Here is a 27,524-nt window from a genome sequence, read left to right as displayed (position 1 = left end):
ACAGACAACCCCGCCAGTCTTTACAGATTGAAAAGTTGGAATTGGAAAAACGCCCTGATGTGATCCTGCTGCAAGAAACCATGCAGATGTCGCATTTTGATGTTGCTGGATTTGTATGTGTTACCCAATTTGCGACCACGGGACCCAAGGGTAGGCCATCAGGACGGCTAGCCATTCTCATTAACATTTCATGTAGGTTTGCATCAATACTACTTTACAAGGATGCAGCGATTATGGCTGTTGAATTAACTGCATAGAGGTCGATCAGTAACTCATTGGCGATCATATGTATATATTGGAATGAATTTGCGCATTTCCTTGATGAATTAATGGAAACTATCGATTCAATACTTGAAAGTGCAATTGTACGTAATGATCAAGTGGGGATTGTGGTGGGTGGAGATTTTAACTCTTCTTGCTACCAGCCACAAATGAAAAATGTTTCAGAATCCATTACTCTAGCCCCAGGTACTGTTAGAAATGGACAAAAATGGGTGAACTTCTTTTCGAGCTGGGACATACAATTGGTAGCACACAAAATAACTACTAGCTCTTACACTTGGAATCGTGGCAGTCTATGATATTGTATAGATAATTGTTTTCTCTCAACCTCACTCTTTAAAAATTGCGAGTGTACTTCAATTATTAACTTGGGATACGGGGACCACTTGGCAGTTTCAATTAGGTTGCAGGTTCCCAACTGGCGATATAATGATAATCTATGTTTTGCGCTAATTGAGATGGATAGACCTGGGCTCTCAATTCTATGGAGTCCATCTGTCTGTTACCAGCTTATGTGTCTTATTAGAGTTGATCCTATTTTCTGTGTAAAGGAGTCATACGATTCTTCCTCTAATGAAGACCCTGATTCACAGATGACGACTGGTATACAAAGGCACTTGAAACGTTTAACTCTAGATCTAAAATTGGTAAAGAAACCTAACCTACATAGGCATGCTTTCAATTTAGCGATCCACCACCTAAAAATGTAAAAAAATGCAAAACTTTGAAACTGAGAAACCTACAACTTATTGTTGAAGTTTATTGTCTATAAAAAAAAAACATATAATTCTTAATTATAAAAATAAAATCAGGAGACTATAATGGGAGCTCAATTTGAAGCACAACCAGCGCATGATGCATCACTTGTACAGATATGACTCACAACAGATTTGGACGATTCTAAGGACAATTAATGATATCAATGTTGGGATGAAAGAACCTGCAATTCTGGCCTCGGTATGGGAGGGTTACATTACCCAAAAATTTAAATTGCCACAGAACTTCGACATAAAGGGAATTCTGAGATGTGCTGAGCTTATATTAGATCATTCTCCATGGTCACTGGAAGACATTGTAAATACTATTGGAAAACTCAAAGACTCAAAAGCTGCTGGCTCGGATCAGATCCCTAGAACTCCCATTGGTGGCAGTACCCGAGTGATTTGCATATGGATGGACCTCTTTTGCAATGGCGTAGACGGGCTAAAACCGGTGGTGTGGAAGGTTGCCCAGAGCAATGCCAGTGACTTTGATATATTCAAAACTTTCCACCCAACACTTTTTTGGTGTCCGGATGAGATCCCGCCATGCTTATTGAAAGCCGATCCTGAGGTCTGGGCGAGGATTCTCAAAAATAAGTTTGATAATATATTTCTGAAAAAAAAAAAGATTCCGGCTACTTGGTGTTCTGCAATTATCATCCCGGTGTATAATAAAGGAATAGCAAGTGGCCCGTCAAACTTTAGACCGATTGCCCTAAATGATGCATCTTCTAAAGTTGTTACCCAATTACAAATTTATATGAACAAGGAACAAGTTACTTACCTGTAACTGTTGTTCTCCAGCATGGGTCTGGCATGGATTCACATGCTCATGAATATTCCCCGTCGTCAGACTGGGAATCCTCGGTAAAGAAAAAATCAGTATCAGTTTCGTTTCTGATCTGTCTTTCGTAGTAGTAACCAATCACTGATCTCTGCGTCATACTGACCACAGCCAATGACTGCCCTCTACCTAAGCTCCGCCTCTGGCAGCCATCTTCAGATTTGGTAGCATGTGAAGTGGCAGTGTGACCAAGTGAAGAGCCGCAGAGGGGTAGGCGGGAGGGTTTGCATGTGAATCCATGCCAGACCCATGCTGGAGAACAACACTTATAGGTAAGTAACTTGTTCCTTCTCCAGCATGGGGTCTGGCATGGATTCACATCCTCATGAATAAAGAATACATAGCAGTACACAAATGCACAACCACGGGTAAAGGCTCAACATTAAGCATTACATCAAACTCAACATTAAGCAATTCTTACCTCCTCACCAGACTCACCTTAGGCGAACAGATTGCGCAGCACTGCTTGGCCGACCCTGGACTCCTCCCTGGAATCCCGATCGACGCAGTAGAATTTCGTGAAGGTGTGCGTCGACCTCCACGTAGCAGCCCTGCAGATGTCCAGCAAGGGCACACCAGATAGGAACACTGTGGTAGCTGCGATCGCTCTGGTGGAATGGGCTCTCGGACGGCCAGGCAGCGGTCGGTTTGCCAACCGATGACAGTACATGATACAGCCGGAGAGCCATCTGGAAATGGAGGCCTTCGAGAGAGCCTTCCCCTGATTGACAGGTCCAAAGTTCACAAAAAGTTGTGACGTCTTCCGAAAACACTTTGTGCGGTCCATGTAAAACTTCAGCGCTCTAGCCACATCCAGCGAGTGCAAAGTCCTTTCGGCCGGCGACGAAGGCGGCAGGAAGAAAACAGGCAACACCAAGGGTTCGTTGAGGTGGAAGTCCGACGGCACCTTGGGCATGAAGGAGGGGTGCGCCCTGAGCACTACCCTCGTGTCGTGAAAAGTCAAGTACGGGTGCTTGCAGGAAAGGGCCTGGATCTCTCCCACTCTTCGTGCGGAGGTGATGGCCACAAGAAACGCTGTTTTCCACGACAAGAACTTCAACGGAGCCGAGTGCAGAGGCTCGAACGGAGGTCCCATGAGCTTGGTCAGCACCACGTTGAGCTCCCACGCCGAGGCCGGAGCCTTCACCGGCGGGAACGATCTGAACAGTCCCTTCATGAATTCTTTCACCAGACGATGAGACCACAAAGATGTCCGCCCCGTGGTTCTGGTGTATCGGGAGATCGCAGCAAGATGAATCTTGATGGACGCGTGCGCCAGCCCAGCCTTGGCCAGTGTCAGAAGGTACGGCAGTACCTGGGGAGCCGTAATCCGTAGAGGGTTAATCTTCTGTGCGTGGCACCAGACAGAGAACCTCTTCCATTTGTGTCCATAGCATTTAAGAGTTGAGGACGCCCTGGCCTTTGCAAGAACCTCTCTGCAGTCAGCCGGTATGTCGTATCCTCCAAACTCTAACGCTGCAGGAGCCAGGCCTGCAAGTTCAGCGACTTCGGGTTGTGATGGAGGATGGCGCCTCCTTCCCTGGAGAGAAGATCTGCGTCCGCTGGCAGCTTGATTGACGGGGACGCTGACAAGTCCAGAAGGTCCGGGAACCATATCTGCCTCGGGCACGCAGGTGCGACGAGGATCATCCTGCACCGTGAACTCTTGAGCTGGTTGATGAGCCGGATCAGCAATGGCAATGGAGGGAACGCGTATAGAAACAGGCCCTCCCAGGGGAACGAGAAAGCATCGCCCATGCTCCTCGGCTGGGGAAACCTGCTGGCGAACCTCCGGCACTTGGGAGTTCGTCGCAGTTGCGAACAGATTGATCTGGGGAGTGCCCCACCGTCGGAAGAGGCGGTACACTAGATCCTGTCGTAGTTCCCACTCGTGGCACAAGCGCAGCTCTCTGCTGAGCGAGTCGGCAATGGTGTTTTTTATCCCTGCCAGATGAAACGGCACCAGAAACATCCCTTGGGCGACGGCCCAATGCCACAGAACCTGCGCCTCCTTGGACAGGGCTGGGGACCTGGTTCCGCCCTGCTTCCTGATGTAGAACATGGTGGTGGTGTTGTCGGTGAAGATCCTCACCACCTTGCCCTTGAGGGACGGAAGAAAGGACCTGAGGGCCCAAAACACTGCACGGAGCTCCAGGACGTTGATATGGAGGGACTTCTCCGTCGGAAGCCAAAGGCCTCTCGTGTGCAGATTTTCGGTGTGTGCTCCCCACCCTTCCAGGGAGGCATCCGTGGTCACGGTCTCCTGGTGGCCGGGGGTCTGGAAGTCCATGCCCGCCGTCAGATGCGCGCGGGTGCCCCACCACCGGATCGCTCGTCGGAAACTCTTGTCGAGTGTGATCCTCTCCTCGAAGCTGCCCGTCGTCTGGATCCAGCGCGCGTCCAGGAACTCCTGCAACGGGCGCATCCGGAGCCTGCACAGGTGGATGAGGTAAATGCAAGAAGACATCATTCCGAGGAGGGACTTGATGGATCCTCACTCTGGCCGCGTCCGCAACCAGCATCCGCTGCACCTTGCCCAAGATGGCCCTCGTCCTTTCCTCCGACGGAGAGGTCAGAAGCGACACTGTGCCGAGCTTCGCTCCCAGAAACAGTGCGTCTTGCGCGGGCACCAGGTGGGACTTGGCGTAGTTTATGGAGGATCCCAGGTCCGTGAGTAGTTGGACGGTCCTTGCCGTGTGCTCCACGGCGAGCTCCTCCGTCTTCGCTCGGATGAGCCAGTCGTCCAGGTAGGGGTAGACGTGGATCCCCTCTCGGCGCAGCTGCGCCGCCACCGGTGCGAGGCACTTGGTGAACACCCTGGGTGCCGACCTCAATCCAAAGGGAAGGGCTCTGAACTGGTAGTGACGCCCTTGGACCACGAACCTGAGAAACTTTCGGTGTCCCTTTAGGTTGGGAATATGGAAGTAGGCATCCTCCAAATCCAACGACAGGAAATCGCCCTCCTCCAGCTGACCCAGGACGTGTTGGAGGGTGACCATCTGGAACTTCTGTGCCTTGATGAATTTCTTCAGTCGTCGTAGGTCCAGGATGGGACGCCATCCTCCCGTCTTCTTCTTCACGAGGAAGTATCTTGAGTAAACTCCGGAGCCCCGAAGCCTCTTTGGGACGAGCTCAATGGCGCCCTTCTTGAGCATCGCCTTTACCTCCAAGAGAAGTTGAGGGACGTGAGGTTCTTTCCTGGCCACAGGGGGGACGCGCTGGCACCCCTTTAGAAACTCGAGCGCGTGACCCTGAGCTAGGGTGTCCAGCACCCAACGGTCGGTGGAGATGGACTCCCACACGCTGACGAAGCTCGCCAGCCGGCCTCCCACCGGGAGTCCTGCTTCGACGAGGTTTTGCCGCCTTGTCCTCCTTGGCGACGACGGCGGGGTCCGCCTGACTTGCCTCGTCCCCTGTAAGCTTCCTGTGACGACAAACGGGCCGCTTGACGGTAGGTGGAAAATCTGCCGCTGGAACCTTTGGAGGCACCCTGTTTGCCTCCGCCGCTCCGAAAGGGCGGCCGTCGTTGCTGGAGAACACCAAGAGCACGGGCCTTCACGGGCCTTCTCTGTGTCCGTCTTGATGGCTTGTAGGGAATCGTCCACTGTTTTCCCAAACAGGTTGTTTCCGTCGAACGGCATGTCCAAGACTCTGGTCTGCATGTCCTGACGGAAGTCGGTAGTCTTGAGCCATCCACGCCGCCTAAGGCACACGCCGTTGCCCAACTGGCGAAATCCAGTGTCAGCGATGTCCGTCGCAATCTTAATGTCGTGGTCCGAAGCTACCTCTCCTTCCTGCAAGATCTCTAGGGCTTCCGCCCTCTTGTCGTCTGGTAGGAAGTCCAGCAGGAGGGCCAGTTTGTATCACAACTCCCTGTCGTAGCGGGCTACGATAGCCAAGGCGTTGGCCGCCTTAATCGTCGTCGCTGCAGACGAGATGACTCTGCGTCCCATCATGTCTAATTTCTTTCCCTCGCCGTCCGGCGGGGAGGTCGACGTAGAGGCCGCGCCCCCCCCCCCCGCTTTCTTCCTGGCCTCAGCGGAGACGACCGAGTCCGGGGTCGGCTGTGCCCGAAGGCACAAGGGGGCCGCGTCCGGGACCCGGTACTTCTTCTCGTACCGATCCCTTCTAGCCGGCGTCGTGGATGGGTTCTTGAGGAGGGCGAGGCCCTCATCCCAAATATCGTCCAGTAGAGGTACAGAGAGGACCGTCTTCCTCTTGGCCTTGCGCCGTTGATAAAGGAAACCTTCCTTCTTCTCTTCCGGGCAGAGCTGGAAAAGCTCGGATGCCCTGGCGATCATGGAGTGAAACGATCCAATCTCGTCGGGTGGGGAAGCCCGGGTGGGAGGTGATGACGGGTGATCCTCGTCGTAAACCTCGTCGTCTGTACCCGTCGCGGCCGTGTCAGTCCCTGTATCATCCCCACGTGTCGTGGACGGGGAGGAGGGCTGAACAGGGCGCGATGGCTGAAAAGGAGGTGGAGGATGAATCCTTCTTCTCTTAGGGGGAGGGCTCCCAGAATGGCCTGGCTCCGGGTCCCCCATCGGGAGCGGTTCCTCCGCTGGTGGTAACGGCAGTCTCGTCCTTATCTCCGAGGATAAGGACTGTATAGCCAACAAAATGGCCGCCGAGTTGTCTTGCGGCACTGGTTGAGAGGAGTCCGACGGGCGGTCAGGAGCCCCGTCGGCACCCTCGACGTTCTCGTCTCCTCCTATGTTGGGGTCCCTCCCGACGGGCTGGTCTTCCACGCCAACGCCGTGGCTTAAGACTTCGATCAGCTCTTCCTCAGAGGTTGAGGCCGAATCCACGAAGACCTCCTGCCCCCCCTTTTTCTTCTCCGTCGGAGGTTTCACGGGGGTCCTGTCGATGGGCATGAAAGAGGACTCCCTCTGCGGTGGCAGGGAGACTCTGAGCCCCGAGGTCGCCACCACTGGGGTAGCCTCCACAGGCTGAGCCAGGGCCGCCGCGACTGTCTCGATAGAGGCCTTGGCCAGATGGATTAAGAATTTCACCACCTTAGGTGCACTCACCACCTTCTCCTTGGGGGTTGGGTCACCGCCTCGTTCCCCCGCCGATGGGGCCTTCGGGCTCGACCGGGGTCTCTCCAGGAGCTTCGCCGGGTGCTCGGCCTTCCTCTTACCCGAGCCAGAGAGTTGGCTCGTGGTTGATGGCGCCGGGGAGGATGCGCCCTGCCTGGCACCCGTAGAGCCCGACCGTTCGGCGCTCCCGGTGCCAGCGGACTCGCGGTGCTTGGCCTTCTGTTGGACCCCCGCCGCCGGGGCGTCCTCAGAGGTCTTAGAAGACCGCTCGGACTTCTTCTTCTTCTTCTCGCCTGACGGGCTCTTCCCTTCCAGCCAGTTGGCGAGACGTTGATGGCGGTCCTTCATGGTCCGCTCCGACATATTGCCGCAAAACGCAGTGTCCTTCTCCACATGCGTCTTGTCCTCATGTAGGCAGTAAAGACAAAGGGAGTGTTAGTCCTCCTTAAAGACATTCTGAAGCTGGCATCCAGGGCAGACCCTGAACAGCTTTCCGGGCGTCGAGCTTCCCTTCTCCTGGGCCATGTCCGAGATGGGCCTGAGAAACTTCTGGAGTCCTCCAAAAGCGTGGCGCGACGAAATCTTCACCCTTGAGGGGCGTAGACGAGTCCGACACGGGTCCCCGTTGATCGGATGAAGAAACGGTGGAGCCTGAGGCTCTTTTGACCGAAAAAAGAGAATTTTTTTTTTGAGAAAAAAACGTGAAAAATAGCACTAATGCTCGAGAGCAATAGCATGAGGATCCCAACACTTGAACGTGCGGTAAAAATCTGAAGATGGCTGCCAGAGGCGGGGCTTAGGTAGAGGGCAGTCATTGGCTGTGGTCAGTATGACGCAGAAATCAGTGATTGGTTACTACTACGAAAGACAGATCAGAAACGAAACCGATACTGATTTTTTCTTTACCGAGGATTCCCAGCCTGACGACGGGGAATATTCATGAGCATGTGAATCCATGCCAGACCCCATGCTGGAGAAGCACAATACTCTGTCCAAATTTCAGGTCGGCTTTAGAAAACGCATGGGTTGTCCCCTGAACGCAACAATTTTCTCATCTCCAGTGCCAAACTATACGCCCGCACATAGGGGTTGTTTACATGGGGGCTTTAGATCCAAGCGCAGCATTTGACACTGTAATTCGAGAAGTTCTGTGGGCAAAAATTATGCACTTAGGGTTCCCTATTCATTTGGAAGCACTTATCGCACGTTTGCATTCCTCTACTACCTACAGAGTGTGTCTAAACGCAGAGGGGGCACTCACAGATGAAATCTCGGCAGAAGTTGGGTTGAAATAAGGCTGTTCCTTGGCAGTGGTTCTATTTAATTTGTACATCTCAGATCTTGAGAAATGTTGGGAGGATGCAATTATTTTTCCAGTCCAACTTGGGCATCTGAAACCAAATTATATCGGGTTTGCATATGACCTGATGATATTTGATAACACTCCTTTTGGGCCCCAGACCAAACTCAATCTCTTCCTAAATACTGCTGACACTCAATTTAATTATCAATCAATAAAAATCTCAAATTGTTATTTTTTTTAGATGGGAAGAGAAAGGTGCTAAAATTTGAGCGGAGTATTGGAAATGTTATGCTTCATACTGTGAAAACAATAAGACACTTGGGATATACCCTATTGGATCAGTGCTTTAAGAAATGGTGGAAGGAGCGGTTGATTGAAAAATGTAAACAATTGACAGCTCAAATGTCTATTATTTACTGCAAATATTGTAATTTTTCAATGATGCCGATTATCCAATTCTATGCAAAATAGTTAACATAATCATTGCCCATTGTTAGAGAATCATTACCCATTTAGGGATCCAGTTATCCATCATACTTTCTGATTAATACTGATTAGGAGTGACATGAGGTAGTGACATTAGACTATCCACATTATTCCGCCACTTTGTATGCATTTGTATTTGCTATAGAATTATAGTTATATTTGAAGTCCCATTTAGAGACATATGTTATATTTGTAAAGACATGTAGATATGTTATGTATTATGTATGCATTGTAGAGAGACACGCATGAGTGTGCACTTAGAATATGCATTGAGTCTGCATTTTAGATAGCGCTTGTTTGCGCGAGAGAAAAAGTAAACGCTAGACAGAGATGTAGCTGGCCCCTAAGCCATCTTGAATGAGACACACAGAAGCGTCGTGGAGTGCGGAAGTTGATGAGTTAGTGTGAATGTGGAATGCGTAAACAGTTTGCTTGGCAGACAGATAACACGACCCTTGTCCGAGTGGAGAAGGCATTGGTGGATTATCAGCCCTGGGTTGTGCTTCGCAGACAGAAAAGGTGGGGGAAGGCCGCACCAGCGAGAGGAGCATTTGCATGCAGAGACATACAAGGATAGAGGGATTTCAATGGAGTGAATGGAGAAATATGAGGATATTGTAGGATGGTGTTTTGTACCGCAGACAGACAGAAGAAGATATGGTATAGATATGTTGAAAATGTCATGACGACAAGAACAAGCAGTGATTGACCAGAACACGCAGTGATTGAAAAGTACAAGCTGCTCACATTTAGAAATGCTGACAGACCGAAAGAGGCATTTTAGCTTATAGAGACATGTAACCATGGATATGTATACGTCACTGAACAGTACAATGAGAGGTGAGGCTCTGAGATTTGAGTTGCTGCTCTCTGCTGGTCTGCTCTCTGGGTGCTTATTCGAGTCTGTTGTTGGATATGGAGATCGAGATGAGACACACTCAGAGGAGAGATGACTTGGAGAGGCGTTTGGGAGTGATTGGATGCACTTCGGGAAGCGGTTTTGGCACCGACTGACGGGCTGGTTGCAGAGTTAGCTGGAGACTCGAGACAGAGTAACACAGAGCAAAAGGGGAGTATTGTTGAATAAGACACGTGCATGCGTGCATGGGGAATTAGAACAGATACTCACACAGAGCTTTGGCTGACATGATAGATGGGTAATCAGACAGGGTTTGTCTAAGAGAGAGAGTGTGAAGTATGATGTGGAATGGAGAGGGATGGTGTGGATTGCAGTTGCTATTAGACTGCTTGCATCAGAAGCCTGTAAGGCTTACAGTTATTGCATTGCATGGTAGATTTGCACCAAAAGCATAAAAGGTACAAATTCGAGATTTGCATTATAGTAGTGTTTGCATCATGCATTGCTATGTATGAATAAAAGTGTTTCTATTGTTGAATCGATTCATGTGTTTTTTTTGTGTCTTATGTTAGTGTGTCCATAGGAGTAATCTAGGACTAACACAGTGCACAAAGGCCCTGAGATACAAGAGCGGGGGGGGGGGCATAGTGATCCACACACCTCTAGGAGATTTGTCTGGGATTGACAAATGAGCATGAGGGGAACAGAATAACAGGGCTAAGCCCATATTTAAATGCTCACTGGGAAACTAATGTGTTTGCCAGAAATACCACCAGTGACTTTAAATAAGGCAGCAATAAAGTCGAAAGATGATGCAGTGGTTTACTATTGTAAAAAATCAAATGAAACTGTCTTTCATCTATTAGCAGGTACAGAAATGTTTGCCCAAATCCCTGCCACCCACCCCCCCCCCAACAACCTTAAGCCAGGAGACTGGCTGTTTATCCAGAAGTAAAAGAGAAAACACTGTCTGGATAAGCGGACTGGTTCGCATAAAGTGCTGCTGACCATTGGAACTAGTGTCCGCTGTACCAATCGGAAAGCATGCAGCACATTCTTTTTTATAAATTGTGTAATGGTTTAAATACCCTTTAACAAATATTTACTAAAATGCACAAACAAAAACCAAAGAAGGATTGACATCAACATAAGAAAAAAAAAAAGAAAACAGATTTGTCACAATAAAATGAATCGCAAAATTCAGTGTAAAATGAAAATCCTCATAAAATTAACTCCTTAAAACACCATATATTTCATTTAAACATCTAGTTTCAAAATGAGTGCAGTATTATTTCCTTTTAAAAGTCTAAACCATAAAGACTCAGCGTCCTGAAAATTCACCTGCATATTATTACCTGCATAATATTAAAATGCTTAAGTCATGCCATGGTAAATACAGAATATATTACCAGATGTTTTACTTTATTCCACCGTTACAACCTCTACACAATCTGGCAGACCATAACAGACTAGACCTTGCCCCAACGATTTCCAATGTATACCTCTTAGCCTGGCAAGGAGACCCCCTGCTTCTGGGTATTTGTGAATGCTCAGTGTAGTGAATGTACCAATAGAGTGAATAAATCGAATTAACCCATATCCCATTTATGGAGCTTCAATTTTACTTTCAACTGATTGGCAGTTAATTCTAATACGTCACTTCAAATTTGTGTATGGGTCTCTTCTAGTTTGAGTACGTTTTTATTCAAAGAAGTCACACGATAATCAGTAGTCAAGTTGTTCTTAATAGTAGAATATAACATACCCGATTCAGCTGTTAGTACTTAGCTAATTGTTGCAGTTTATTCCAAAGTACCACAAATCCAAATGACAGAAGCCAATTAACGTCATACAATCGCATTTGTTACTCACAAGCGCCGACCGAGAACCTTTTTCCACAAAACTCCTTTAATTGTGTTTAAAAATTCCTCCAATGAATAAAAGAGAATATCCAGGCCAAATGTTAAGCAGGGTACCACTTTCATTATGTAAAATTCTCTGTGGCACAACTGCAAACTTGCAATAAGCTCACAACACTTCATCTGGAGAAACGGAGCATCTGCTTTAGAATGAATCAGTTTTAGCGGCAGCAATCGCAGACACAAGGTGAAGCTAAAAACTAAGTTACCTCAAAGATGCAATTTTCTCCAGTGTTTTACCACCCACTGTCATGGCAAAACTGTTCATTACTCTCTTATTTTTATAAATATTAGTTTTTAAGCTGATCATTACCAAGTTATAGACCTAGGAGTTGGGTCAAAAGGAGAATATCAGCAGCATACACCAATGAATGTAACCTAAATTGACCGCAATGAACTACTGGAGCGGCCAAATTATCCCATAATGTTACCAAGTCACACAAATAGATATTAAAAAGTAGAGGGACTAACACACACCCCCTGTCCGACTCCCACATTGGTATTAATCGCTCGTTAGATGCCCTTCAGATGTCTGGCACACCCGTATTTTAGTGTGTGTGCGCAAAAGAGACCTCAGATCAACCAGACTCTCCGGGATACCCTTTGCGATATTTCTAAGCAGAGTCTGTCCCTAAACACTCTATCAAAAGCCATTGAAAGGTCAATCAATCAATACTTGCAATGTAAATGGGCGATTAGCTAGGGGACGAGGCCTAAATTTGAGACGAAAAAAAAATACCAAAAATAAAAATAGACCATTTAAAGAAGTCCCCAAAGCTTGTTGAAAGCCCACTTGATATTTAGATAGCATTTCTAATTTCGAGACTGATGTATTCAATTATTCTAGTACAATGGCCGAAAAGACTTTACTAGAGGCCCACAAGATCGCAGCCGGTCGATTATTTTCCAGAGCTGAGCGACTGCCTTTTAAAAAATAGGAATAATGTATGACTCTTGCAAGGCCGCAAGAATACATTTAATCTCAAAGATTTCCATACACAAATCCTACAAAAGTTGATACCACAAAAGAAGGTCATATTTCAGAGTTAACAGGGACAGGTTATCAGACCCATGTGCACTTGAATGTTTTCATTTCAAAATAGCATTCTGAATATTCGGAACACAAAATAATTCTTCGTAATTAAAGGAGTGGTGCCGCAGGGGGTGGTGGGGGATGGGGGCTTGGTGGTACCAGGAATTGATACACATTTCGGTAGCGAGGATGGCTGAAAAATATCTGAATAATTTTCAACCCAAGCATCCTTTAGAATAACATTTACCTGACCGTTAAAAGGAGTACAAACAGATGAGGGCAAGGCACAACACAAAGGAATCATGGGTTCCAAGTACTTTCAGACTTTTATACCTTTTACTTAGTTTTTGTTAGATTGTAAGATCATCATCTTTCCAGTACGAAAAGACTTGGTAGCAGTACCATACCATTTACTCAACCTTCTTAACACTCGCTTCTTGCTCTTAACCATAGCCAGCCTAGAATTATATGCATGTCTCGTCGGCAGTGCAAATTCAGCATGCCCGTTCCTAGGGTTAAAGCAAGACTTATTTATGAAAGAGAGCCATTAATAGTAAAACCAGAATGACCTGAGAAATAGAATTTCTCTGCTATCAGTTGTTTCAATGTGCCAGTAAAAGTTCCAATCAGTTTGGTGTCCCACTTCACCAAATTCCCTCCACCATTTGTGGTGACAAAGGCCAATGAGGGATTCTGGGAAATATGCTGATCTGTAGATGCAACAATGCATGGTCCCCAAACCTGGATGTCATGATGCCTACCCCGGGCCGCTGGACCAAGCCCAATCGCCCCGGAAGCAGGCATCCGGACGTCCGTCTGAACCTCAGAAGCCCCGGCTAGGGGCTATCTGGGTTCAGTCCTGGCACCTTAGGCGCCAGGCTCATAGTAGAAATCAGTCCTGGCGCCTAAGGCGCCAGATCACTTACCTCAGGCAGACCATGCTACACATGCATCCAGGTCAACGTGAGACCTGGAGGGGCTATTTTTCCACAGGGACTACTTTTCACTCGGGTGTGGTTCTAGGGACTTCTTACCAGGGACTACTTTCAAAGCTATTTAAACCACGCCTGACCTTCACCACACTCTTCGCGTTATTCTGCATTTAGCAGCGTAACGCTCACCGTGTCAGCAAACCTGCTTCCAGTCTTCTGCCACGCCCGCCTCGAACACGGTGCCCCTAGGAGAAAAAGGAAAATAGAAGAGGTTAGATTACAGACTTTAATCTGATTCCTCACTTGATTTCCGATTCTGCATCACTCCGAGCCTGAACGGTCATTCTTCTGGCACGCGTCGCATCCCAGCTACAGCGCCGCTCCATTTTCACCAGCCCACAGCATCTCCGACTCGACGCTGCCTCTGTCACTTTTTGGGTGATTTTCAACACCTGGGGAAAAGACAAGAAAAAGCAAGGTGAGCCTAAAGAGACTAAAAAGACAATCACTTAAATTACAATGCTTACCCGATTATCACTGGAGGCTTTATTCTTCAATACGCCGCATCAAGGAAAAAAGGAAAAGACAGTGAGCAATTCTCACGCACCTTTACAGGACAGTTTGGGTAATACAGACTCTTACCTGAACGCCGCCAGCAACCTCCAGACAGAATTTGTCGCCGCAAATCAACAGGGGAGTGCAAGAGTGAACTTTGGCCATTTTGAACTCTTTAAAAGACTTGGCAAACTCAGGGCTCAATAATCGTCCAGAACCCCAACACCTAAAACCAGTGAAGTAACTGGTATCTACGCGCCCCTGCATGCCACGCAGGATGGAGAGCTCACCAATCAAAAATATAAGGTGAGAACACTGACTAGGAATATCGGAGGTGGCAAGTGGGGAGAACGGGAGCAGGGAGGGGGGGGGTCTGCATTCACACCCACGGGGCTAAATACCTTTCTCCATCTACAAGAGAATATTTCTACGAGTCAAGCTTACAAGACTGAGGGGGTCCGTTAAGGTGGTCATCGTTGCCCTACGCTTCACGCTGGTGGAGGCCGCAGCTGTCCGTGTTCGATCTACGCCCCTGTGGGAGCCAGTTGAGCCTAACACTGGACTACTGCAACAACCAGCTGTTGGGTATTCGGCTCAAACAAATATTTACACTGCAAAAAGCACAAAATGCTGCAGTAAGAACTATTTTTAGCTTAGGTCGACGCGCACATGTCTCTCAATCGCGGCACGCATTAATTACACTGCCTGGCAGTGGAAGACCAGATTAGATTCAAAATGTTATGTCTAGTCTTTAAATGTATTAATGTTCTTGACCCCAGAATATGTAAGAGATTTGATCCCATTATACCAATCCAAGATCTCTACGCTCCAATGACCAGTACCTTCTGGTTATCCCCGGTGCTGTGTATATGTCATGCCTGCGCCATGGGCGCATACATTGGCGATCAATATGTACAAATTGTTATTCATTTATCTACAGAAAACTCCTGGATCAACCGTTATTCACTATTTGGACTTTATTTCCCATTTGCAAGACTTTGGTGCTTATTTATTTTTCCCAGAAAACTACACTTACCATAATGCACTTGGCTATAACCTATTCCTGGCTATTCCTATTTTTCTTCATCAGAACTACAATCCCCAGAAGCCCTAGGGATTTGCTCTACTTCCACCAGCTCAGGAACAGAGAGGGAGGTGGCCGATTGTCTGCAGGTGTGCTGAGCCAGGTGCAACCAATTAGCCTGCCTCTGTGCTGGGCTGGGCAGTATAAAGGCTGCTGCCTGCGAGAGCTCAGTCTCTTGCATTGAGAGTCCTTCCGGCACCTTATTGCTTCGAGCTACAAACTTTGTATGCTGTTTCCTGATTTCACCTGCTCTTTGCTCCAGTGCCCTGGTGGGCTCCTGCCTTGCAGTCTGCTACACCCTGCTGCCTACAGCCCTAGCCTTTTGGGCCCCCTGCCTCAGCCCTGCTCCTCTGGGCGTCCTGCCTTGCAGCCTGCTACACCCTGCTGCCTACAGCCCTAGCCTTTTGGGCTCTCTGCCTCAGCCCTGCTCTTCCAGGCTCCTGCCTTGCAGCTGATCACGCTCTGCTGCCTTCCAGCCACCGCCCTTGCCCTGCCGGGCTCTCCACATTGCAGCCGATCACGCTCTGCTGCCTTCCAGCCTCCGCCCTTGCCCTGCCGGGCTCTCCACATTGCAGCCGATCACGCTCTGCTGCTTTCCAGCCTCAGCCCTTGTCCTCTGGGCTCCCTGCTCTGCAGCCTGCCTCACTCCGACTGCCTACAGCCCTTGTCCTCTGGGCTCCCTGCTCTGCAGCCTGCCTCACTCCGGCTGCCTACAGCCCTTGTCGTCTTGGCTCCCTGCTCTGCAGCCTGCCTCACTCCAGCTGCCTACAGCCCTTGTCCACTGGGCTTCCTACTTTGTAGCTTATCACGCTCCGCTGGTTACTACCTACCTTTTTCCGCTGGGTTCTCGGCCTAGCAGCCCTCTACTGTCCTCTGCAACCTTCTACGGTTAGCGGCCCTGCCCCTCAGGGCCCACTCCTTGCTGCCCGGCCCTTCTGGGTTCCTTGCCGTGCAGCCTGCTTTACTCTGCTGCCCTAAGCCCTTTTCCTCTGGGCTCTCTACCTTACAGACCTGCTCCTGTGGGCTTGCTCATTGCTTTCCTGCTCCTCTGAGCTCTCAACCTTGTTCCTTACTGTCCTCTGCTATCCTATCCTGTTACACTTTCCCTTCATTTCCTTCTGCTAGTTTGCCATCAACCTCCTTTTCCTGGATTTGTCTGTATGTATCTTCTCTTGTACTGTTTGTAGACCCTTTTGTACAGAGCTTGTCTGTTGGTTCCCATCAGTCAACCTCTGCCCCTTCCCTTGTCTCGTTTCTACATTACAGACACCCATAGCTGCTGTTCCAAGCCATGAGCAAACAGCGTGGGCCTCTGTTATAGCAAACTGTGCAGAAGGCTAGAGTATTTCCTAAGGTTCGTGGAATACTCTTTTCCTATATCTGCATACACCCCAAGAGGGAATTCATTCTGTACCTTTTTCCTTGCTACTCTTGCCTACTCTTCGTTCTCTTTCCTTTCAGCTGTGTGTGTACTTATCTGTCCACTTTATTTTGGCAGAACCACCCAAACCCTTTCTGGGTGTCCTGTGCTACTCTTAATAGAGTGCCATCCCTGACAGTATAGCTCAAGGGGAGACAGAAGATTTGTGGTGTTTGGGCAAAAACTATGGAACTCACTCCCACTGGAAATTAGGACTCAAGTCATTCCTGCAATTTCGGAGAGCACCAATGACCTTATTTAGATAGATTTGTCTTCTTATCTTCATACCTAGCTTCTTTTTCTGGATCTCAGTCTAACCTCTGTACAATTTTCTGTCACATCTGCGCCTCTATACAGTTCATTGCGTCATGTGCGTGTCATACGTTCAAAAATTAAAATCAAAATCAACCTCTGGAAAGCTAAATTGTAATTAAAAACAGAAAGGAAACCGAGGAAATAAAAACGTGATCAATGCAAGAGGACATCACCCCCACCCCCATTCTCCTTGAAGTCATTCTTTCAGAGTGTTCAGAATCTGTAGGAAACAACACAAACCCACAATTATCCACACATTTATTCCATTATACAGCATTATTCAGCACAGAAGTATAATTTCTATTACAATCAGAGGGAACTCCTGTACACCTACTGTTAAAGTCCTCTATAATTATTATATTATTGTGATGACCCTTTCCCACCCATTGTAAACAATAGCAGTGAATTCTTATTGAAAAATCACTATATCTGAGCCTAATGGATTAAAGTAAACGTTTAACATTTTTTAAAAAACATCCTTCAATTTAGTCCAATGACCCAGAATTAGGACTACTGCTGGTAAATAATTGCCAACAGAGGCCACAAGAAACAAAGTTAAATTGTAACTATCAAGGTATTGCCATGATACAATTTAAAACCCTCCAAATCAAGGGGTTTAACAAGCATAAAGACCATGAGTAGGACTGGAGATACCCAATTTCTTCACCAGGGATTTCATGAGCAAAGAGCAGCCCTCCTGTCTGTTCACAGGTCCAACAGACAAACCTGAAGACTGATCAGGCCGTTCCAATTCAACTTGTATTTCACACAATGGGGCCTCTAAAAAAGGATCTTAATATTTGACCACTATGGAAGGTCAAAACATCTAAACCCATCGATCTTAAATCGTCCTGGTGGTTCCAGGTTGTTAGGACAGTTCTGAAGTCAAACTAAGGGCTTAACAAGACCATTCAACTGAGACAGTACAAGACTCCACTCTACGTACAAGGCCGTAGTGACTAAAGTACTCTTAGTCCATAGACCCTCTTCCTCCATACTGTATGGGCGTTGCTTCCAAGGGACGGGAGACAGAACCTTTTTTACCAGAAAAACCTTTGTCCCCTTTAAAATTAGAGGTGTGCGGGTCACAGCCCAGGGAGCATGCGCTGCACTGACTCCGCCCTCCGGCGCCACACCTCAGTCCCGATTGACGCGTCGACAACATATTTTACATTGCCGAATGACACCAGTATTATTAGGAGGGAGGTTGGTGGGACGTATGGAGAAAAGGGGACTATGGACTAAGAGTATGTTAGTCACTACGGTGAGTAACTTACAATTACTCTTACGTCCCGTCCCCTTTCCTCCATACTGTATGGGCGATTACAACTGATTGTAGCCCCAGGGTGGAGAGGAGACCCTCCTTAAGAAAATAGGTTCCTGAGAACAGCTTGTCCGAAAGCCGCATCAGATCTAGAGCCGGCATCCAAACAGTAATGCTTGCAGAAAGCCGAGTGAGAGGCCCAAGTGGCAGCCCCGCTTATGACTTGACAAGGGACATGGCACTGGAATGCGATGGCCATTACCCTGGCCCTGACTGTGTGGGCATGCATGTTGGTCGGCAGCAACTTGTGCTGGCCCTCATACGCTTCTTTTATGGCAGAGACAATCCAGCGGGATATGGAAGCCTTAGAGGCCAGATAGCCGGGCCTCGAGCCGCCGAAAGTGACAAACAGGGTGTCCGATTTGCGGAGCCCTTCACCCTGTCCAAGTAAAATTTTAGGGCACGCCCGACATCCAGGCAGTGCAGCACTCTGTGCTTCGTCCTTGGGATCGGGAAAGAACGTAGGAAGGACTATTTTCTTGTTCAAGTGAAATCCAGATGGAACCTTGGGCAGAAATGCCGGGTGCGGCCGCATGACTACCGTGTCCCTGTGAAAGGTGGTACATGGTTCAGAGGCGACCAGCGCCTGAATCTCGCTGACTCTGCGAGCCGAGGTAAGACCGTCTTCATGGTGACTAGCCTAATGTCCACGGACACCTTTGGCTCGAATGGCTTGTGCGCCAGGGAGCACAAGACTATATTAAGGTCCCACACAGGGTGCAGTCTCAAGATGGGCGGGTAGAGCCTATCGAGACAAGTCAGGTGTTTGACGATAGGGTTGGAGGAGGAAAAGACGCCTTCCTCCAAGTTCCTATAAGCCTCAATGGCAGCAAGGTATGTACGGCAGGTGTCGACCTGTACGTCCGAATGAGCAAGGTGCGCCGAAAAGGAGAGTATGTCGTCCAAATTGCAGGCCAAGGGGTCAATTCCCTTGTAGTCTGCCTAGTGGCAGAAGCTGGTCCATTTGCTCTTGTACTTGGCTCTGGTGGCTTTGTTCCTGGCGCCCTGTACGATTTCCAGATTCACCTGTGAGAGGCTAAGGTGCTGAAGTGTTACCTGCTCAGGTACAACGCTGTGAGGGCTAATTTCCCTGGCGTCGGGTGAATGATCCTGCCCCTCTGCTGTGCTAGAAGATGTGCTGGGCCCGTCAAGACATGTATCAGAGGCACTTCCTAGAGTCTGAGGAGCTCTGAAAACCATGGTCTGGCCGGCCACCATGGAGCAATCAGAATGATGAGGAGTCGGTGCGACTCCTTGATCTTGCAAATTACCCTGTGGATCAAGACATTTCTCTGTTAAAGTCAGTCTTTCCTGTGCAAGAAGGTCCCCATCTAGCACACTCCCACTCACACACCCGAACAGCCCAACAGCCAAGTACTTTGGTGGTACTTCTGGTGCACGAGCGCTAGTGCGCACGCACCGTTGTAATATGGGATGCTGGAAAGGGGGGCGTGACAAAAATACAGGCAGCAGGGGCGGTGCAATCTAAAAAAATAGAGAGCAAAGTAATGTAAGGTGAGGAAGGGGAGTGATTCAAAGGTCAGGCACGGTCCAAGTCCTTAAAGTAAGGACTTAAAGTTCACAGAAGGCAGAGAGAAAAGGGATTTACTTGAAAATCCAGATAAGCGCGTGTTTCTATTATGCAGTCGCTTCTCCTTGCGCATGCAGTTAACACGCCGTCCTGAAATGCTGGAAGTGTTGATTCAGCAGAGAGATTCCCGGCAAAGCCCAACAGCCAAATACTTCGGTGGTACTTCTGGTGCACGCTGGAGGAACCTTTCAAAAAATCTGTCCTCACAGGCCGAAGGGTGGTAGACGATAGTGACAGGGTAGCAGGCGGCTGCTGGAGCCGTTGCGTACCCTGCCCATATGGACGCAGCGAAAACATGTCCTGCGCAAATGAAGGGTAGGCAGTAGGCCACATACTTGGTTGACACGTTCCTCCACCTGCTCCCTGCCTTGGTGCGGTATCGTGCGGATGTCAGAAATGTCTGGCACGCCGCCATTTTGTCAAGCTGCCTTCCACGTACCTGCTTCGTGTTGCTTGGCTCACTGGGCCCAGCCACGTCCAGGACTAGAGTATGGATCATGAGGCCTACCCTGTTCGTCAGGCAGAGACCTGGTAGGTGTTTCGCCCTCGGCGGATCTGCCGGTAGAACTGCGTATAGGCACTCCCTCGGACATGCAGCCGGTACTAGGGCGTGGCCCCTCGGGTGAAGACCCGGTAAAAGAACCTTCCGGTCCCTCAGCACTGTCACCGGGAGGAACAACTGACCCCTCAGCCTGCCGGCCAGTAGATGCTTTAGCCTCGCTACTCGTGCTGGTATGAAAACTTAAGAGGTACCTCCAACGCGGGCGAGTCCCTGGAAGGGAGTTTCCCTCGAGGGGTGTACTAGAAAAGAGTGCCCCTAGCATGGGCCTGGATCGATGATTGACAAAGTCCTTCAGGTCCTCTGGAGACGATCTCTGGAAGACCTCCTTCGACTTGGCTAGTTTTGAAGTTGGAAAGAGTCAGTCGCAGGATGGACACCTGCTGAACCCTGTAGAAGTCGACATTCGCCGGGGAGAACCGTGACGCCTGAAGATCAAGTACCTGGATAAGAAAACAGAAGAGAAGAAGTATCCGCAGGTGGAATTACATGGCCGAAGCCGAACCCAGGAGTGCTGGTGAATTGGGCCCGTTCCCGTGGACACGGAAAAGGGGACTGAGGTGTGGCACCGGAGGGTAGAGTCAGGGCAGCGCATGCTCCCAGCGCTGCACCCCACACGCCTCTAAATTTAAAGGGGAAGGTTTTTTCCGGTGAAAAAGGTTCCGTCTGCCATCCTTTGGAAGGGACGCGCATGCAATATGGAGGAAAGGGGAAGGGCCGTAGAGTAAGGCTGTAGCATCTTCGCTGTGTCCTCTGTGCTCCTTCTCTGGTCCCTAAGCGGCTTTGAGACTCCTGCACTTGAAAGTTTCCACTGCTGCTCTGTCTCAGCTGGAGTTGAGAGCTATCTTTGCCCTCTTTAGTTTTTATACAATGTAGCCAGGTCCCAATTGGCTTGTTGTAGAAGTCCTTCTCTTGTTTTGTTCTCGATACTGGAGCGGGGCCACCTCGTACCAGTACTTGTTTGGCAAGTGATGTTCTTTTTTCCTACACTCTACCTCATCATAGTACTTTCAGGTTGCCTATAGTTCTGTACCTGATAAGAGATAGGTTTACTCTCTAGAAAGAGGTTATTCAAGGAAAGAGTTTAGAGTGATTGGGAGGCGGGGGGTGTTTGCTGATGTTACAAGGGCTGCATTCTAGGTGGTCATACTTATACCTCCGCATGAGATCCTCCCGCATTTTCCCGCTCCCAGCGGGACAATAGGTTAGCAGACGCACCTCCCTGGCCTCATGGAAAAGGGCTCCTCTCCAAGGGAGAAGTGATGCCAACCGAAGGTGCGTTACACTGTCAAATAATGCACAGCCAGAATCTGCCCATCAAAATCCCTCTGCATGAAGCCCACCAAGGTGCATGAAGAAAGAGGATCTTCCCCCAACTGGCAAGGTAGAATGACAACCAATAAAGGCTAGGCCATCTTAAAGGAATACTTAAAACGCACCATTTTGAGTACATGTTCCTCTTAAGTGTTTTATCGCAGCTAAAAACGCAGTGTGTGATAGTGTATCCGCGAAAGAGGTAATTGTGTGAATGCCACCAGCCTGTTCAGAAGATGGCAGGAAAGCAACAAAAACACTACTTAGGACAAAGAAAATGGGACAGTGTCCCTCACAGCACCCCATGCTTGTGTTGCAAAAGTAAAAACGCATGTCATAAAGTAGAGACTACTCCTCCACTTGTAGACACATGGGCGACACAGAGCACCCAAAATGACACTGCAAAAGGGGGTTCCTGGCAAAACACCAGATACAGTAACGGGACAGGGCGGGAGACTTCCACAGGAAAATATGGACGCCAAAACAAAAGGGAGGGCTTCCATAGGAAAACATGGACGCCAAAACAGGATAGGTCTGTCCGCACTGGAAACCTTAACAGTCCGTTATAAGAAAACACAGTGAATGCAGGTGGTAAGATTGGAAAAAAGACTCAACTTCAAAGTCAATAAAAAATCCCAGTGAATCCAGCAGAATTGCTGGGTGTCAGGGGTAGACTTGGACATGGACAAAGAACTATTGGGGATGTCATGCTTGCGCGAGTAGTGAGAACCGTGTTTAAGGGCATACAGCCTTATAGGAGACTGCTTTGCCCTTTCTGGAGAAAAAAGGCACTCCAAAAATACAATTCCCAGCAAAAAGCACACCAGGACTACAATACCGAGCATACTCTGCGGGTGCATGGACCAATGGGGAGCCGAGTCGGGTGTGGCACGCTGACACGCAAGCACAAGTCCCGAGGCACGAAGCTTGTGCTCTAGACACCGGAATGAGAGGATATATGCCCAGCAGCCCCATGGAAATCATATGTGAGGGGCCCAGAGCCACCGGAGCAGCAACCCGGCCCCTCGCCTTTGCCAGATAAGGGCTGCACTGCCCTGTGAGTCTGTGGGATCGAGGGGAAAGCGCAGGGGGCCACTACTAGCCCCTCCACCTCCAAGCTGAACTAAGTGGGCATGGTTTTCGGGGGCCATAGCACAGCACTTATTGCATCTCACAGCTGTTATTAGGATCTGAGAGAGCCTGGTGTTTGTGAATTGTTCCGCATATTTTCGCCTTGTGGAACATAACGCCCAGAAGGCGCATGACACTAAAGTGCGTGAAACAACGTGTTGTTTAAGATTGAACAATCACAGTCGGTCTGAGGAAAGACCGTATTTGGCAAACTACTGATACTAGACGCTACAAGCCATGTGCGGTAGCGCACACGATTGGGACCTGTGAACCCTAAGCATACAATGGGCTGGATGCGTGTTGAGTGTGGCATTAAGAACGAATGACCGCAAAACGTGAAAGCATACGCTAATGCTTGCCTTCTGTTTTCTTTTAGTTTGAACCAGTCGCTCCGACCTCATGGACATGGCACAGGACTCGACAGCCCTTGAAGGACAGGACGTTAAAAACTAAAAGCTAAGTGTGCAAGTGCATGTTGACTACTCCTTATGCTAGAGTACACAAGCTTATGCATGTGAATGTTGTGTACCTGTGGTAGTGAGCGAGGGGCAACACCTTTATATGGAAAGTGGTGGTAAAGTAGTACTGATTATTATTTTACATGAATGCTAAAACATTGGTCAAATAAAAGTGTGCAACCATCAACCCTTGCCTACACTCCCCCAGTCCTACCCATAACCTCTTCCCAACCCTCAATCCAGTTTCCCTACAATCCCCCTACCTATCTAAACATCGAGACCCTAACCCTCGTTCCCTGCTCTGGTTGAGGAGGTCTGTGTAAGCTTTGATTTGCAGGCACCAAGACCATTGAGAGGGTGGTTGGTTCTGCATCACTCCTGCGCCTTGGACCGGAGCGTGGTGACAGAGGGATTATCAGGACAGAGAGCGTGATATTTGCTAAAAGAAATTCTTCCCAACATTCTTGTTGAGTTCCTTACCAACTGTAAAAAGATTTGTGTTGCATCGGAAAAACATTCGACAAATTATGCAGATGGATTATGAATAATGTTTTTGTGAACTCGTTTTGATATATTTATGTTAGTGTTAAACGTGTTAACGCTACACTAATAAAGGTGGATAGCTAGTAATAGGGGCACAAATGAGACCTGTGTGGAATCAACAAGACAGACAAAAGTGTTGTAATATAGGAAATGATTAAAAGTAAACATGAAGAGGTATTAAATAAAAGAAAGTAAAATGAAGGTTGCTCATCAAAGAACAAAAAGTACGATTGTTGAAGTAGGCTGGATTTTTCTTCAGGTCGGTGGGAGCATTACATATGCATCAAACAGTGCAGAACAGCAGTGATCATTGTGGAAATGACTTGGGTGCCGCAGCCATGAGAGGGGGTGGTGGTGTGGAAAAAACAGCGATTTGTTGGCGTGCACATGAACAAACCCCATTACCACCCCCCCCCTCACACACTATATAAACCCCAAAACAATGGGACATGCCAATTAAGGGAATGTTGAGTGCAGTGCACTGAAGCGAAAGTTTCAACTGCTTCCTACACATTTATTTAATAAAATGAAACCATTCTGGAACGGTTTCTTCTTAAAATAAAAGTATAGGAACAGTAAAACTTGATTTAAAAAAGGAGAGGAGCACCGCTCCCGACCAGTGGTGTCATGCCATGAAGGTCGGTTTAGCTGCCCGACAGCCGGAATGGTTGTCATATGAATGCTACGCTGGCAGTTAAGAACGACTAGGTGTAAAGGAAAGCTCCCGAAAAGCAGGTGGTCTATGTTGCGTGGGTGGACTGCCATACCCTAGGATGTACCGTTAGGAAGTTCATTGTTAATTTAATAGACTAAAACTTATCAAACTGCCTTTCCTGTAAGAAACCCATTGTGAGAAACTGTATAAAATGCCCAGGGATTCTGTGCACGGGGTAAAGGGGATCATTTTGGTACGACAATACTATGTTCGTTACTGATCCATTTCCACACAGCTGTACGGAAATAGGCATGGTCTCTACATTTGCTACATGTTTCCATACTGGATTATTTAGTGATGAGGTGTGGGTGTCTACACTTACATACCACTAAAGTAGCTAAAGGGCTCCATTTAAACTAAGACTATTCAGATACGAAGCTCACCAGCAAACACTTCAGTGATGCAAATACTGCCAAGGTAGGATTACATGCTCCCGAATAGCCCCCTAAAAATGGCTTGCACCTGATAAAATCAGTACAGTACCTATTAGACTGACCTAAGGCACCTGTCAACCCTTCCATATTACTGAATTCCTAACCTTGTTCTGGTTTTTAAAGCCACAGGAATTATGTAAAAAGCCCCTGATCTCAGCACACCAAAGTACCTAGCAGATGAATTCTCCCTCTCCAAAGTAACTTTGGCCTTGTACAGGAGTTGAGCTGTTTGTCCCAGTGCGGTGTACACTGCTCCTCTTAGTGCACTCCCCTTCAGCATCAGATCAATGCTTTTAAATCCAATAAGGTGGTCTCCAAAGGTCCCGAAAAAAGTGTCAACATGCAACATTGATCACAATAAAATTAGGTTTTTCAAATATTTTAGAGGCCTGCAAGTATAAATATGATGCTGCACTATAATACACCCAAGGCATGTCTCCCTCAAATGTGTCAGTTAATTCAGATCAATGTACCAGCCTGTGTTTCCCAGTTGCACGACAGATTCACATTGCCACAGTTAAGCACTTTGTCATGCCACAGAGATGACCTAAGTGAAGGGCAATGGTCATCTACAATTGGTTCAGAACATAATGATGCTGGTTCCACAGTGCTCCTAGAAAACGATTGTAACATTTTCTCAACGGGTGCACCCGTGTAGCCACAAGTAACCATCTGCACAATAGCAAGCACACAGCAAACCAGCTGCCAATTCACAGGAAGACAAATTAAAAAGCATAACAGCAGGCACACAAGAGTGCACCATCACAAGCGTACTGTGATACGGGCATAGGAGTACTTACGGCTAAGTGCAATGGACTTAGGGGTGTCCTAGTGTCTGCTTCATTCAGCATGTCTGTTCCAGATGTTTCCATGAGCTGACAAAGCAATACAAATGTCAGTTAGTCATTTCATCCAAAACACAAGAGATGCCTGCTAAAAGGCTGCTACAATTTAAAAATTGTAATTGGTTTAATCAAACCTTTACAATTTAGTAATCATATAAATCAATCATTTTACAAGTAAAGCAAGCATAGATAAAAAAAAATCATACAAAGAAGATTTCAGTAATATTAAAATAATGAAATAAACTTTAAACTTCAGTAAGCATCTAAAAACAATAAGGTGAGAAAAGAACAGAAAACATAAAAAAGAAAAAAGTGAAGGCAGCCTAAACAGAGCAAATAAGAACAATCTACCCAATAGGAAAGAAGAGTTTACACTTCATATATACATCAGGGATAAAACAATTCACTTCATATATATAAAATATTCAGGCATGATAAAAAAAATAAAAAAAATGTCAAATAGTACCAATTAATAATGACCAGGCTCAAGGAAAAGAAAAAAAAAAAAGAAAAAAAAACTTCAACCAGGGCTAGTGAACCTTATGTCAGGCAATCTACTTCCTACTCTCCAAGTCGTTTTGATACCCTTATGAAAACCTGTGAGGGCCACACCTTCCTGTGTGTTTTGTATATTTAGGCAGGGTTTCCACATTGTATCCCTTGATTAGCAGACGTACTAATCCTTCAACGTTCCCCAGGAAGATGTTTCTTTCCTCTGTAGTCATTTGATATCATTGATTGGAAGGATATTCCAACGTAGACTTAGCAACAATCCACGATGGTACAGATTCGGAAAAAGAGAAGATTTTAGAGAGGGATCCTCGTTTATGTTCATGTGACAATTGGCTTAATGAGTTATATGAGTGGAAAGTTTCTGTCGTTAAGATCCAATCGTGATATAACAACCTTTTTTAGTTAACATCGGGTTGCTGACCATGATTTCCAGATTGGAATCGATAATTTGAAGAATGATTTCACAGTTATTTTTAAAGGTCGACAGATACCCGGAGCAACTTATATTTTTTCCTACCAGCTCATATACAGTTTGTACGGTAGGAGCCATGATTTTAGCATATAGTATATGCATGCTCCACTGTACACGCGCCCAAAGAGAAGTATATCCCAGCTCATATCGAATAGCGGCGAAGGGAACAGCATTAGGGATACCGAGGATCTGTGTCCAAATGAAATCTTTTATTACATTCAGCTTTTTTGATATCGCACCAGAACAAAATTCCAAACCATATACAAGCTTAGGGACTATCTTCCCCTCAAAGAACATAAGAGCAGGTTTTATCAATTTACAAAATCTGGTTTTCTAAGGACTTCGCTTTATGCAAGAGGATCTCCAGCTGAGTTTTAGTACCCCTATGTGCACCAACATGATAGCCTAGGTATATGGCACTAGTGGAAATACCCATTGTACTGCCTTCTAGACGCCATGTTTGGCGCAGGTTCTTACCTTGTGCCTTAGAGAAGGGGAGAATTTTTGTTTCTCGGGTTCATAATGAGGCCGTTTTCTTCAGCATATTTCACAAAGATGTCAAGAAGGCGCTGCAGACCCACCCTAGTACACTCAAACAGCAGAAAGTTGTCAGCATAAGCCACCCATATGATTTTATTTAGGCCTAATCTTGGTGCCAACTTTTCATCAAATGCTCCGTCACATCTGACAGATATGGATTAAAAATCCAGGGCGCTAATGCATAGCCCTGTCTAACCCCACAGTATGTTTGGATTCTTTCTGACATTTCACCTTTCTGGCTTAATTGCACCCG

At 47.5% G+C, this 27,524-nt stretch overlaps 1 protein-coding gene across 2 annotated transcripts in view; it reads right to left on the bottom strand.

The window, feature by feature from the left end:
* Nucleotides 1–27,524, bottom strand: part of ANKRD28 (ankyrin repeat domain 28) — a 1,823,421-nt gene that overhangs the window by 579,778 nt on the left and 1,216,119 nt on the right. For both annotated transcript variants that reach the window (XM_069648906.1, XM_069648905.1), the window contains exon 17: nucleotides 25,702–25,776. In XM_069648906.1, coding sequence (XP_069505007.1) covers nucleotides 25,702–25,776 — 75 coding nt within the window. The remainder of the gene's footprint in view (nucleotides 1–25,701; nucleotides 25,777–27,524) is intronic.

The sequence above is a fragment of the Ambystoma mexicanum genome, chromosome 2q, assembly GCF_040938575.1.
Source record: "Ambystoma mexicanum isolate Mex_15411 chromosome 2q, UKY_AmexF1_1, whole genome shotgun sequence".
Lineage (NCBI taxonomy): Eukaryota > Metazoa > Chordata > Amphibia > Caudata > Ambystomatidae > Ambystoma > Ambystoma mexicanum.
Note: the sequence above shows the minus strand (reverse complement) of the source record. Positions and strands in the feature narration are given on the sequence as shown.